The sequence below is a fragment of the Gouania willdenowi genome, chromosome 13 (genome assembly GCF_900634775.1).
Source record: "Gouania willdenowi chromosome 13, fGouWil2.1, whole genome shotgun sequence".
Lineage (NCBI taxonomy): Eukaryota > Metazoa > Chordata > Actinopteri > Blenniiformes > Gobiesocidae > Gouania > Gouania willdenowi.
The window spans coordinates 25805930-25821919 of record NC_041056.1 but is presented as its reverse complement, the minus strand read 5'-3'; the positions used below and the strand labels follow the sequence as shown (position 1 = coordinate 25821919).

Here is a 15990-nt window from a genome sequence, read left to right as displayed (position 1 = left end):
TCTGAATTAAAAAAAAGAAAAAAACATCATGTAGCGGTGGCCATTGGCTTATACTGATAAAAAAAAAATAAATAAAAAATGTGATCTATATTTAGTTCCATTGGGTGGAACCATAGTTAGTTGGTTTAGCAAAGTGTTAACTGCACTTTTCTACTGCACGTGAAGTTGTACCTATAGTACGCCTCCAGAATTCAAGGCAAAGCACATTTATTTGCATAGCGCATTTTATACACAAAGGAAATCAATGTGCTTTACATGATCAAAAAGTGCAAAAAAAAAAAAAAAAACATTCAGTAGGACATATACTTCTTGGACTAAACACAAGGGCAGTGAAAAGTCTGCTGTAGCACTTTGAGTAGTTTTTATATTAAAAAACAACATCTTTGGTTCAGCATCAAAACTCTTAAAAATGCAAAGGGTGGAAATCTGCTTTGATATGCCTGGGCACAATTTCTTCCTTGGATATTTGCTCAAATCTGGGTTAAACACTGTAATGCAGCTCAACTTTATTCTTCAGTTTGTATTAAAGTAGTGTTTCTGGTCAAACGATTGGATCCAAAAACAGATATCTGCTAGATCAATTTCTAGTTACCACAATAAATGGGATGACAGCTTACAGGTAGAAAACTTGTACCTAGACTGTGCATGCCTTAAAATATTCAAAAATAATAAGCTCTATTAAAAATTTAACAAGTATAACCAAGAAAACTTGTTTGTAAGCATGCAGTGCATTTGGGTGTTTATGTCGTCTTGCATCATTGCTCCTTGAGTGAGTGACTATGAATTTAAATTGTGGTTCTTTTAAAAAAATTGGATACTAATTAATGCAAAAGCGTTATCCTTGAATGCTAATTTTCTCTCTCTAAATCGTTTAGTATTCACTCCCATCCGTGGTATCCCACAAAAAAGCCCCACATCCTAAACGGGAGGGGGGCGGTACTGCACTTTTTGTTTGTGGTTTGTCTGCGTTATTTGTAGCTAAAGAGGTCTCGCTCCTATTCTCATTCTAATGTGAACTGTGCCCTCTCTTTTTTTCCCTCTCAGAGCCGAGCTCGTTCCCAGAGTGAGAACGATAAGCCGTCCAAGCACCATGCTCAGCCCCAGCCACCCAGACAGCCAGGCTGAGGGGCAACACAGTGAGAGAGGAGAAGAAAGAGAGACAGAGATGTAGGGGGAGGAGTCTAGTGGTGGTGGAGCAAAAGAGAGAAAGAGAGAGAGCAGAGGAGAGAAAGAGTAGGAGGGAGGGGGACAAGTGAGGGCTGAAGGCGCTCAGAATGGATGGGTGATGAGAAACTGCGAGAGAGCGAGCGAGAAAAAGAGTGAGTATTCTCAGAATCAGCAACGGAGACACAGAAAGTCCTCCAGCTCCCATCACTGACAGTGTGCGAGGCAGAGCTGACAAGCGACTGTTCTGAAGAGTGACACTGAGAGGAGAGAGACACACAGAAAAAAGAAGAAGAAGAAGACTGAGTAGGAGAGGAGCAGGACGGGGACAGACGACCAGCCTTTACATCGGTAAATAGAGACTCCACAGTGGGACTGTAACAACATTCTCCTTTCAGCACCACTCTCTCATCTTGTGCGTGTGTTGGTACCTGCCAACTTTAATTTCACACTCACCCACTGTTTCTTATAGGTTTGCCCTCTCCACTCTTCAGCCATGATCCCTTGGGTCCTTCTGATCTTTTGGATCTCCAAACAAGGTAAGCCTTCTCGCTTATTGATTCGTTGCATGCTGCATGCTTCTTAATGTTTCCCAGCATATTATCTTACTCTTATCAATGGAGAGAGCCTGAAATTAAACCAGGGAACATAGCGTTAAGAGTTGACAATAGATGTACAACTTGCTTGCTGGATGATAAATGCTGAATGAATCTCTTTTTGTGTTGTCCAAATCCCCGCTCTGCCCGTGTTTTACCTGCTTTAGAATAAGCTCTCCCATGTTGATGTCTGATGCTAGAGAGGCATGATGGGAACCAGCGACAAAAAGTCTCTGTGGCTGTCGCTGGATTACGGAGCTGTCAGTCTTTAAGGCTCTCTCTTGTTTTCTGTCAGTTTTGTGTCCCAGGCTTCAGACCAGACAAGTTAAATACTTCCTATGCAGGGTTGACATTCACATCACATGCTCACACAGACACACACACACACACACACACACAGAAGCCCCTAACTCTAGTCTGTTCCAGTCCGGTCAAGCGTTCATTCTTGACTCACATTGTTTTGAACTGACAGCGTGTCCCCTCTGAAATAAACTACAGGGGGTCAAGTCAGATGAATAGAGGCTGGGAAAGTTAACTGAGAGACTTTAGAAGGAAGACTCCTGGGTAAAGCTTGGGAACGAACAGCTTTTATTCCTAAAACGAGAGCAATTGGTTGTAGCCAGACTAAGAAGATATGCTAAATTCCCCAATTTCTCATCAGGTGGTTGTCTTTTACAAAGCTTCTTTTTTACATATTCCCTTCTGTGATAGTGTGAGAAATTAACCCACACACCGAAGGGGTTCAGGTAGTGGCTGTTTGTTAGTTGGCAGTACGATTCCCAGCCAACTTGCAGTGGCCCGGGTTTATGCTTTGCGGGGGTCAGGGTCAGTGACACATCCGTCATCCCTTTTCAAAACTTGACCCTGTCGCACTGGACTACTCTCTGAAGTCCTTGCTTGAATGTTTTTGTGTATTGCTGCGTCCCAATGGGAATTCTGAGCTATAAACAAGAATGTATCTCTGAAAAGGGAAAATGTGATGCCATGGTGTCAAATATAAAGTTAGTGATGTGATAACAAACAGATCTGTTTGACAGGGTCAAACCTAATTGTTTCTACTAGATATTTTACTTATGACCGAGGCTGATGTTTGAGTCTTGGCAGTGGTAGCTTCTCCGTCTCTAACTAGTGCTGCTGATGTTTTTACTGCTTGTCCTAATATTTGCATTGCCTTTCTTGTTTATTATGTATAACTAATCTTTATGTGACCGATTTTTTTTTTTACAAGTCTCTTTCTTTCCTAGACCGTTCGTTAAGTTTACATCTGACCTATAATGTTCATCATTTCTCTATTGTGTTTCTATGTTTATGATTAGTCACACATAATATCAAAGATGTGTTATTATTTCTTGAAATAGAGCCCCCTTTGTTTGAGCTTTTTATTCTTCAAGCATCACATTTCCTCTTCATGTCATGGCAGACTTATTTTTATGTCTCGGATCAACAAACATCATATCTCACATTGTAATAAAGGCTATTGCAAAGACTAAGATGAGATGGGATTGCTTTGCATTTGAGTACAGCAATTTGTTTTCTGGAGGATAGAGTAGTACTTTTGCAGGGAGGTAAAATGGGATAACAACCCTTCTTTTTGGCGTGACTCAAGAGGGAGGAAAGTGCTTCCCGAAAGCTTACCATTGTCCAACAAATTATGGCTCTGTTTATACGTCGGGGCATTGTCAGCAGAAAGCTACAGGAACCAATCTTGGTTTTATGAACAAAGGTTCAGAGAGGGCTACTAGCCACAGACATTAACTTACACGCAGCTTTTTCTGTGAGACAGAAAGGAAACGAGACAAAGAGTGTGACAGTATGAGTGAGTATTTTTATTCTGCAGTTTGAGGAATAAATGAAAGATGAAGAATCTGCAAAGAGAGAGGTTTTCAGAGCGGTTCTATATCACGACTGCGCTGTTATCACATCTGGGGCACCTTTTCTTCTGCTGTCACTTTTCCAGCCTGTGACAAATGACACAGTGCTGGTCAGAAAAAAATCTAGTAGACGTCTCCAGGAGCACATTCACCTTAGGCCCAATGTGTCTGGGACATCTTCCATCTTCTCAACGCACCTCTATGTCTTCTCTCCTCACATCCATTCCATTCAGTTTAGTTTTGAACAGTTTACGTTATCACATTATCCAGGTATAGAAGCTAAAAAAAAGAGTAGGCTGAAGCTAGAAGTCTTATATATGCCTACCCTGTAATGAATGTAATAAACATTTACATTTCCCGGTGATACAGCACAATACGATCTGTATCCAACATAAGAAATCAGAACAGCATACTCTCTTCACACTGATCTACTTCTCACTCCTCACCTTGTATTGTTGTGTTTTGGTGAACTTTTGCCCACAAGGGGCAGTGCTGCTGTGCAGAAATCTTATCTCAGTCCTTTCCCTAAATCTCCTGCTTCTTTCCATCATCAGCTTCCTTCTTTGTCTCGCACTCACACATACGGCCCATGTTAGAACTCCTGATTTCACCACCCAGCACGACTAAGCTGTTTCTTAGTCCTGGAAAGCATGTCTTAGTGAACTTCACGAACTCCACCCCCCCCCCCCACCCCCCCCCCCCCCCCCCCCCCCCCCCCCTCTTCCAACAGCCCCCATTTCATTTACTGCTGTCTATTAACTGCTGTCTGATTACTCTAAATCCGCTTTTCATGGGCGGCAAGCTCTAATTCATATTTCTCAACCAAGAAGGTATAATTAAATGTTTTTACAATTCAATGTTTTTGGCATGTGAACTTTAATTTTGTTTTTGTATCCTCACATATCTAAAGAAAGAAAGAAATACAGCCATTGCATGGTACAAGAGAATTAAACAAGAACTTATTTAAAACCTTATTTCAAGCTCATTACTGTCAAAGGATATTTTCCAAGCATGACATGATGCTGTCTAAACAATGGTTTAGTATTTTAACTGTAAACTAATTATGTGATGATTTATTATTAAATGTGATTTTTTCTAATACAAGTAATAGAAATTCAGAAATTGTCTTCACATTATCTATAAAACAAATAAAAACCAGTTATTGAGTATGATTTTTAATTGGAGAAAGAAATAGATTTGGTGCGTTTTATTATCGACAGAGTATATGTAGACATGTAAACGGTGTTCTTGCATGATTAGTGACTAAAGACGTCATCTTGGCATGTGGTCTGTTTTCTTGTTTTTGTTGCCTGCCCCATCAAGGCTAGCCAGCTTAAGTCACCTCAGCTGCTGTGAACCCTGCTCATTTCTGTGCCACTATAGATTAAGCCTGCTGTAATCCCTCTGAGCCGAGTGCCCTGTTGGATTTTTTTTTTTTTTTTTTTTTTTTATGGTAATAAGTAAACATATGACAAAATAAATAATCCAAGACGCTGCCGCTGGACAGCTGCAGCTTGTAATTCCTACAGTTTGGAATAGTGAATAATGTGATTTAAATTTAGGTTTACATATTCATTTAAAAAAAAAAAAAAGTTTTTCAAATTATCAGTGCCAAAAAAGACGGAAACTGTTCATTGTCATTCATGGACAACAAATGTTAGAGATGTTGATTTAAAAAAGAACATCCATATTTAAAACATGAATATATTTGCTGACTTATGTGTGTGTGTGTGTGTGTTGTCACAGCTTTAGTTTAGATCAAGGTCTATGGGATTCAGGTCAGGCCGGGAAGAGAAAATTATTAGTTTGTAGTCTTCCTAAAAACCCAAGCAATGATCTGCTTTCTCCCGTGCCGTTAGTCACCCTTTCGACAAACTCAAGCTGTTTACAGTCGGGCGTCATTATCCATGGAGAAGACCCCCTTCCCAGCCCCAACAGTTTTTATTTAGCACCAACCAATCAACCCCAAGCGGCTCATCTCCTCTCCCTCTTTGAGACTCTGCTGTGAGATCTCATTCCTCTGGGATGAATTTATCCAGATTGGAGCACTCAGCAAAAGGGCATTATCCAGGATTACATGTCTGTTGGGCGGCAGTGTTAAGTTTATTCAACCAGATGCCGTAGAGATCAATGGGTCACCTGTGAAGGCAGGGCTGGCAGATGCACTTCTTCATTCACTTCTTTGCCGTTACTGTTCAATCCTTCCCAGTTTTTGACCTTGAATGACTGATGACAGAGGTTAGTGGTTTTTAATAAGACTTACATGGAGTAAGCATGTTGAGTAAAGCGACGCCAGTGGAAACCCTCTCTAGCCCCAGTCAGGAATTTATTTGGTGACAGATTATAGGATGGATTACTGACATCTAAATTGCAGTTTAATACACAGGAAACAACATGCTATGTTTTTCACGAAGACACTGTTCATGTGGCCAGCTGTGGGTTGCTATATGTTAAGCTGGAGTAAATCAGAGACGTACCATCAATGCAGCTGGGCAAAAAGTCATGTCAGTTGTTTGAGCTTGACTATATTGATTTCTTTCAATCAAAATTGGGATTGCACACAAAGAAATACCATGTGCCAAACTATCAGGGTTGAAACAAGCTTTCAATGACATTTGCTTTTTATGTGACAGTTCTGCCCTTGCTAAGTGCTGCTCTGATATATTTCCTTTAAGATATTCTCAGTACTAAAAGGTTCTACTTGAACTATTGTTATTATTATGCTATAATGTCTAAAATTAGGTTTGTGACATCAATGTAAGTGTGCCTTATGATTGAAGCTACCATGTACCAGGCAAAGTTTGAGATCCTTGCCAGGGGGAGCAGCAAAAAAAAAAAAAAAAAAAATGTATATATACATATATATATATAAACTTGGTTTTTATTTTGTTAACCTTTGGATTTTATGTCGCAGTTTTTAGTATTTCCTAGTCACTATGTTTTTTGGCACTTAAAATATTTGTATATTGTGTAAGTTATATTAACTCGTGCCAGCCGTTTTCAAAATTTCTACCCCCTCAGTGCCAGCTGTTTCAGAGCATTTTGACAAATTTTTAAAGACCCACAGAATATTTTGTACTAAAACAATCTGAGTTCTGACACCATATTCTGAAAGAAAAATGTCTCTAATTTCATCAGAAAAAAGAATTACGTTTCTATCTTGTTTTGTTTTTTTTTTTTTTTTCTGTAATCTGCAGTTGAATAGAGGCAAATTTCACACGAATCACCAGTTTGTGACAAAAGGCTGAGAAAAACTAATAGTGACTTTAATTTTTTTTTTACTTTAGAGACACCTCAACATTGGTTTACTTCTATAAAATTACAAAAAAACAACACTGAGACCAGGTTTTTGATGGCAAAATTATTATTATTATTATTATTATTATTATTATTATTATTATTATTATTATTATTATTATTATTATTATTATTATTATCTGAATGGATTTCTTACTGTATTTTGGCGTTTTTCATTCTCCACACACGCAACTTCCTCCTCCTCCCGGACATGCTGAGTGTCACTGCTTGCCCCATTTTTTTGATAATTTTGTCTCACCATTGCCACATTCTCAATATTCCACTCAGGTTCCACACATGCCATGGTCGAGTGTGCGTTGCTGTGAGCTGCTGGGAACTTCAGCATCAAATCAGTATCGCCATTTTCTGTCTTGCAAACTATTTTCCTCTCATTCTGAGCTCTGCTCATAATGGGTGATCTCTCATCCAAAGGTGCGCTGCTGCCACCTACATGTCACCAGTTGGTCACTAAACCATTGTCCAAGTTAGATATTCACCGCAGAGCTTCGTCACACTGTCTCCTCGCAACCCCAGCCGAAAAACACAATTGACGTCTATAGACGTCAATGGCACTCAATGAGTTAAAAATTGGGAAAACTGTAATGAAAATTTTTTAGCACTGGGGGGGGAATGCCCCCCTACCCCCCCCCCCGCAAACTCAGCGTATGCCATGTACATGATTCTAAAGAGGGTAAAGGTAAAGAAGTCTGAGACGCACTCACATATATGCACTAATTTGAAATGAATGGCATATGCTTAATGGAAGTATTGTACAATTCTTGCTCTTTCCATTTTCTCCGCTTTGGTTTTTTTGTCAGGAAAAAAATAAGAATATGTCGTTGTGAGCCACCGTATATCAGAGATATATAAGTAAACTTGTTTAGCATTGCTTGGATATTTGAGTAAGAAGTTTGAAAAGAGCTTGGAAGCTTGATCTGGTACTTGAGTTATTGCTTAACTAATGGTTTGGAAGGAAGTTTCTTGGGCTCATTCTGTATTACACTGAAATTTATTTTTTTTCTCCTTGTTTACTTGAAAGTATTGGTGGCATCTTTACACCTTTGCCACGCTCCCACAATTATGGTTACAGGTCTTAAATGGCAATATAAATGTAAATCAGCCTTTTAATGTGCTCCAGCAGAATGTAAAGAGAGAGGAGCCCCTCATCGGTGAATGTATCGCTGTCTCCTAATACAGCTCCTGTGCATGCATTATAAACCAGAGCTTGATAGCCTGTACAGTACCTCAATTTATAACCGAACCTTGTGGCTGCCGTATGTGTCTGAACTCCTGTAGAATAAAGAAGACCCATGGGACCCGTTGTAAAGCATCATTGTGTGGGAAAGTCTCATGGAGTGTTGTGCCTCTGGCATTACCTCCCTACTTGTGGGCTTCCATTTTAGATTTGTCTAAGTCGTGCTCTGTATTGCAAAACAGGATGGTTCGGGAACGCCTATTTATCAAAAGAGAAAGGGAACCAGCAGAGAGAGGCATGGCTTTTTGAAAGGGGAATTAATCTGGCACTGATACTAAGAGATTTTTTATTTATTTATTTAGGAAATCACAACTGACACAATTGTAGCCAAACTTTAAATAGTCTGCCAAAAGCAATGAGTAGATAGTTGAATAGTTGAACGACCCTCCCCCAACTTTTCCATCAGCTGTGAAGATGGGCTTTTTTCAGTTGCCAAAGGAGGCTCAGCGCCACCTGCTTGTTATACTAAGACAATAAAGCAATTGAAAGAAAGGGCTATTCAGAAATGTAGATGGAAATGTTAGCAAAAGCCCCAAAGCTGGATTGCATTCCACCCTTCCCCCACAAAAACTCTTTTAGAACCTCTAGTGTTGGCAAAGTGCCATATCCTATTATTCCTATTTGCCCAGTTGCCGTCAAAGGGAGCAAAGGTAATATAAAACCCTGTCTATAGAGGGGCAGGGGCACTGGGTATTTGCCATGCATACAGCATATCTCCCATGTTTGTCTAGGTATGTTCAATTTGAAGACCATGGCTCCATGTCTTCAAAACTAGATAAAAGTTATCATACAGAACCACTTTTTCAAAACCCTATAACCATTCATGCTCACTTGTGTGTTTTTCCCCAAAATCTAATAGCACAAAAACACACCAGAAAGCATAATGCATGTCAGCAGTGATGACTGAACACCATCTGCACCAAGCTAAAAATAAATGTCTCTATTGATCCATACGTTCTAATATAATGATATAGCTGTGTTGATCTTTTGACAGGCCTTTTTTGATGTAGCAAGTTTAGACACACTCTGCTATGTTTGCTGTATAGATTTGTGTTATGCACTGTAATATCTTGGTGTCACATAGGCAGGGTCTGCTAAAGGCATGATCTTTATGGTTGAAACTATTGTGTTTGCCAGAGTGTAGCCCAATTACACATTTGTGTAATTTGAGTTTTGATAAAGTTTGAATCTAGTTTATTGCCGTTTGCTAGGTTATAATGTTTGACCTTGTGTTATTTCATATAGTGTGGTTGTTGTGATTAATATAGGAAACATGCATATTTCTCACCTAACCTTTATAACTTGAGAATAGACTGTTAGTCAGTGTATTTTTTTTGAAGTAACTGGATGTCAAAAGTTTTGCACAGGTTACAGGAAACCCTTTAGACAGGGTTTGAGTAGGAAACACTACAGGATAAAGCCTTGTGACATTTGCTATAGGCTAAGGAGCAGACGTTAGTCTAACTAATGTATTGCAGCCTGTGATTTAGAACAACTACCAGATTTTACCTGAGGTTAAAATGTTCTACAGCTTGCAGAAGGTAAAACAAACTAATGCTTTTAGCAGCACATCAGTCCTGCGGCAGTTTAGGTTAGAGACATGTTGGGCATTAGACATGTTTAAATGTGTGTGGGTGCGTGTGTTTAACTCTTAACAAAATCGGCTCAAAATTGGCAAAAATCGCGCAGTGTATGCCCACCTTTAGTAAAACATATATATATATATATATATATATATATATATATATATATATATATATATATAAATTTTCTTTTAAAAGATATTCTGCCAAGTGGATGCACTGAACTCTAGTGAATCACGGTTAAGATTTAGTTAGCAAGACAAACATTTATTAAAATGAATTAGTAATATTTTGCCAAAAATACTCAAATCCTAAATGTGCTGATCTTAGTTGAAACAGTAATGGACTCTAAGTTTTTATTTATTCATTTTTCTTTAATCTAACATGCCTGGCCTTGAGAGAAATACTGATATGGAATGAGTTTAGAAGATTTGCTGTGCCTTCATATTATTATGGCAGGGGTTTCAATCTGGTGGGTGTCCTGGGGGACATCAGTGTGCGTTGTGCACTCCTTGTGGAATTTTATTTAAAATTCCACAACAGTATAGCAGTCATTTCAGTTTTGCAGTTTCCAATGCCAAATAGCAGAAGGACTGGCTCATATTTTTTAAGGAGGGGCAGACACAAAGTGTCACTCCAAATCTAATCTTATAAAGCTAATTCAATCAAATCAAAATATCACAGTGCAGAGTTATTTGAGACAACCTGAAGACAAACACTTGAAGAGAAACCCGAAGGCCTTGGGGTGAACTAAGGGCAAGGCCATCCTTTACTCCCTGTGCAACCAATAGTACAGGGACATGGAAAACGCCTGTGGTGCTGGATGATGAACAGACTTCACATCAGAGATTGGATTAGAGTGGCAAGAGAGAGAGCCCTAAAAGCAGCGTTGGTTTATTGAAGCCTTATCTAAAGCGATAATGTTACTAGTGGAAGACCCATGTAATGACAGACGAGTGAACATTGCCCCATTGGACAAAAGCGAGGAAAAATTCATGAAACATGATGGTAGAATGACAAACTCCAACATGGTACAGTCAGAAAGCAGAATAACTGAATTAAAGTCACAATGAAAAAGATACAAGGATCGCTAACTACATGTTTACTGTGCTGTGACATCATCACTGATATATCTAAGTGAGGATTGTTGGAGTGTTGTGCGGTTAACTACTGGGGTGGAAAAAATATTGATTTACGATATATCACAATGTTTTGTGACAATAATGGAAATGGCTATTTCTCCCCAGAAATAAGTTTTTTTTTTTCATTATTTTTAACATTTCTACATATTTTGCCATAGGTTAACACTATATGTAGTGCAATACACCGTTATATGCAGTTGACAATAAAGGCAGACTGAGTGCAACCTATGACATATAAAGTGTATGATTCAACTTTGTTTTTGGATAAGGAAAATAAAATTAAATTCAGCTTTCAACTTTATATATATATATAGCGCAAATTACAGCAATAGTCATCTTGCAATGCTTATCAAAATATAAAATTGTTAAGAAAAAATCTACAATGGGGAGAAAAAAAACTCCCTTTTACCGGGAACCAAAATAGCAACAACCATTACTATAAAACTGTAACACTTAGTAAATACAAATTTTAATATGAATTGAATTGGCTGCTATTGGGTCACAAGCATATTGTCCCAGCCCTGAAAACTATACTAGTTAGATTTATTTGATTTTTGAGACCAATAAGGCATCACATTTATAGTCACACTGAAATAAGTATTTGTATTTGTTACAAAAACTACTTTAAAAACTTACTCAACCTATTTTTGAAAACATAAAGTGCGAAAAAAAACTAAAAAAAATCAAATAATATAAATATATATATATATATATATATATATTTTTTTTTTTTTTTTTTTTTTTTTGGAAGAGTCTAAGTTTTTTTGAACAAAAATATGCTTCATGTAAAGACCCTGTTTTTATTTTCCCAGTGGTTCATGGCTCTTCTTTCAGCTAAAAGCGATGTTAAAAGCAAGAGTCAGCAGATGATAGCGACGACAACACAATGCCTTTCATGGTAAATAAAGATATCCAGGGTCTAAGGAAAGAACCAAGCGGGGGATAAGGAACAACATAAATGAACAATGAGAAATAAATTTAGAAATAAATCCCTAAAGAAAGAGCATTGTTGTCTGAAATTAAAGCGATATCTGTGTCTTGGAGCACTAATCCTTAATTCCTGTGTATTTGTTGTCAGAGTGGCGCAGTTGTGTGAATGTGCAAACAAGACAAAATGTGATTATTTTTCACTTTTTACTTCTCATTGCTTGCCTATCGCACTGTAAACAGCTTTGCTTCCAACTTCCGTTTTTTTTCAAAGGAAACACTACTGTTTGCTTTCAGCAGAGTCGCACACAAGATTATTATTATTTAAACTATAACCCTTTAGTGGCTTTTAGTTTGTTTTACTATGATGTGGTTGGAGAGAATCATTGCCTCTGTCCCAATGCGGCGTGACACCGCCACAGCAGGGCATTAAATATGCATAAGGGTAAATATGATCATGGCAGGGAGGACGTGAGGAAAGCTCAGCCAATGCCTACATCACCTTCACTGTGTGTACCTTAATGCTTCCCAAGATATGTCTTTGAATATTATATCATTTACAAATTCACTTGTTATTGCTGTAAACCGCTGTAAACGGAGACTCTTCTATATTAAACATGTTAAACTTAAAGGGCCCATGTTAAGCTAAATCAACTTTTCTGTACTTTAAAAAGTACCATAATATCAATATATAATATCAAAGTACTATATAGGCTTCATACACATGCCCAAAGTGTATTTTTCATTAATTTCCTCAAGGGTTAGATAGAGGGTGATTTGCTCCTTTCTTACTGCAGGGTGAGCCCAAACACCTCGCTCCAATTTGATGACACATTCTCACTTTGATGACAAATTTGATGCAGCACTGAGCTGGAGAAGTCGCGCATCCAGGAAGCTCTCTGCCGTGATTGACATGTAAACAGACACGCCCACAAAGTTGAGCATTTCAGTGTCCTTCGCGCAGTGCTATGTATTTATTTTCTACAGTCATACAGTATGTATGTACAGGTGAACGCCCCGCCCCCACACTCTATCTCATGTTTATAAAGCAGCATGAGCTCTGCTATGGAGTGGGTGGGAGAAGGGCGGGCCTTCCTCTGGTTTTACGTCACCGTGCGGGGAGGAGGAAGTCAGTGTCCCGTCTACAGACACTCCCACTCATGAATATGCATAAGTAGGCCGCAAATCAGCCCATTTGTGTAGAGTTGCTCAGAAAGTGATTTTTCAGAGGCTAAAACTGTTGAGTTTGGGAAAATAAACCTCATACTATGTTTTTGGGTTCTTAGAACAAATGGAAATGGGTGAAAAATAGCATGACATGGGACCTTTAAAGCCTGGTGGCACTTCAGATCATCCAATTCAGCCCGCAGGAGAAATAAAAATGTACAGGAAAAAAACCATAAACTTCATAATGTTTGCAGGCAATCACAATTTTCCCTTGCTATTACAACATGACTGCATGACGTTTGATTGCAAATTAAATATTGGAAGAATTATACATTTTTCAAAAATCTTGCTATTTCTCACAAACAATATTTCACTAAAAATGACACAAAGAATGGTCACAAAGTCAAGAAATTTAGAAGTGAACATCCTGTAGGGACTGATATAAGTAATTTATTGGTGGATATATAGGTTTCATTACATACTGTATATATGATTTACATGTGAAAAGGCAAATTAGGGTAACAAAATTGTGATAAAAATGGTATGCATTTGGCTCCTAAGCAAAAATGAGTTTTATTGTTCTAATTAATTAGCTTTGTACAGATATTAAGTTATATATGATTTATACATGATTTGCTTTACCTTTGTACATTAGTTCTCTGAAACAAGTGTCAATGATCCCTAATACATCAACTAATGATTGTTAGCATCATTTTTGCTGCCAAATGACCATAAGTATAATTTGTGTCGTTTGCCAACACAAATTAAAAACCCCTCTTTTATTTCAGCACCACATTCTCACTGTTTGCTTAACAACTATTTATAAAATCCTGCCATTGATTTGTCTGAAATGTGTGATGCGAGCTGTGTGCTCATCTAAGTAAAATGCTTCAAAAGAGTTTGTCATTACACGAGTAAGACCAGGCGTGTCATTAACCAAAAAGAAAATTCTTAAAAAAACAAACTTGAGTCAGTTTTGAGGTTGTTTTCTCCAAAACGAATATATTTTTGCCTTTCTCACAGCGCCAATCTTTTTGATCATCAACACCACATTAGGCACAAAATGGAGAATGTGCAGCAAAGCAATACAAGTGTCTTTTGGAGTTCTGTGACTCTTTGAAGACTGTCAAATAAGGGTCTTTCATCTCCAAAAACCAAGACCTGCCATGTACAAAAAGAGAGCAGAATGAGAGATGGAAACATTATCTTGAGCTCGTAAATGAAAAAGTTGAGATTGTAGGGTCTGCTTTTATCACTGTTCTTCCTAAGGCCTTCGATTTGTGTAGCATTGATGGTCGGGTCAAAAACCAAAGGTTGAACAAAGATGGGAAAAAGATACATTCTATAAAAAACGACTGAATACTATGGGCGACCGTGGCTCAGGTGGTAGTGGGTCGTCTTCTGATCGAGAGGTTGGGGGTTCGATCCCAGTACCTGACTATGTGTCGAAGTGTCCTTGGGCAAGACACTGAACCCTAAGTTGCTCCCAGTGGTCGACTAGCGTCTTGCATGGGAGTCCTGTCCCACTGGTGTGTGAATGTGAATGTGAGAGTGATTGGGTGAATGAGCTGATATGTAAAGCGCTTTGAGACTGCTTCAGTGTGGGGATAAAGCGCTATATAAATCAAGTCCATTTACCATTTACCATTTATGTCATGTGTTTTCATGTTATTCATAGACATGTGAATTTATTTTCTTTTTTATAGGTAGTATGGAGTTTTAATGTAGCAAACATATATATATATATTATGTATCTCAGTCTGTACATTGATGTGTAATTTTCTCTTGATAAAATGCCAACTATTGTAGAAAGAAAAACAAATGCGCCTATTTTGGGAATTATCTGTCTTTTAGTTGACGATGGAACCAGAGCAGTGGTTCCCCTACTGAGACATGAACCAGATTTCAACCCATACATCCCTGGAGTTAGCAGCCAGCGTCTCTCTAACAGGACATCTGGTCCCTATGCACGTCCACCAGGGGGTCGAAGTCACCACCTTACTTGTAATGTTTCCCTTTTCCGTCTTGTAAAAAAAAAAATTAAAAAAAAAAAAAAAAAAACTAGGGCAGATCTCAATAAAGGGGGGTGGGGGGGGGGTTGGGTACTATTTACTGGGCCGTGTTGGCATGCCACACCACTTACGCTGGCAGCTCTAATAAATTATAGCTACGGAAAGTGTGAACAAACAAAGCCTAACAGAAGAATAGTGAAATTAGCTGTAAAAAAAAAAAAAAAAAAAATTATAGGAAACAGGAAGAAAATTAATGCAGTCAGTGGATGAAAGAATATCAGGCCTTCGTAACACATGCAATACATCAGCAAGCTGGAAAAATAGGCCATGTTTTGTCCACTTTATTGTGATTTTTAAAACAAAGAATATAGAAAAATACCGAAGGTACTCATAAGATTCCCCTTGACCATCTTTTGCCACCGGTTGCGTCCCTCCTCCCTTTAGCCTTGTTTTGCCTTTTTTGAAAACAAGGCTGTAGATTGTTCTGCTCCAAAGGACCCGTCCTCCATCAATCCGCTCAGGCCAAAGAAATCCTGGAAGCCTGTGGCATTACAAAGCTTATGCATGTGGAAAACAATGACTAGAGATGGGAGCAGGTAAAATTGCAGGTCTTGAGAAATATATTTCAGCCACTTCAGTATGAAAGCTGCCTATCGAGACTTTCTACATTCAAGAGACCTAAAGCTAAAAGATCAAACAATAATAACGCAAAAACAATCTGCAGTAACCTGATCAGAGAGGGAGCTGCTAGGTGTATGATTAATTTTGTAAAACAATCTGAGACATTAAAACCCCCAGCAATGAAACACTGAGGTGAGTCATTGAGCTCTATCCATTTGAAAGAATAAGATTGGAAATCTCTATTCTAAAACCTCTCCCGGTGACTTTAATGATTCTGCACCACAGAGTAGAGTTTAGTTTAAGTCCTTGCATTTGCATACACTGTATGTAGCTTTGGAACAGTATTTTGCAAGGT

The 15990-nt window shown here is 38.4% G+C and overlaps 1 protein-coding gene across 7 annotated transcripts in view; it reads left to right on the top strand.

The window, feature by feature from the left end:
* The first annotated feature begins 1268 nt into the window (after positions 1–1268).
* Positions 1269–15990, top strand: part of kirrel3b (kirre like nephrin family adhesion molecule 3b) — a 193413-nt gene continuing 178691 nt past the window's right edge. For all 7 annotated transcript variants that reach the window (XM_028465175.1, XM_028465173.1, XM_028465170.1 and 4 more), the window contains exons 1-2: positions 1269–1515; positions 1637–1703. In XM_028465175.1, coding sequence (XP_028320976.1) covers positions 1661–1703 — 43 coding nt within the window. In that variant the 5' untranslated portion in view covers positions 1269–1515; positions 1637–1660. The remainder of the gene's footprint in view (positions 1516–1636; positions 1704–15990) is intronic.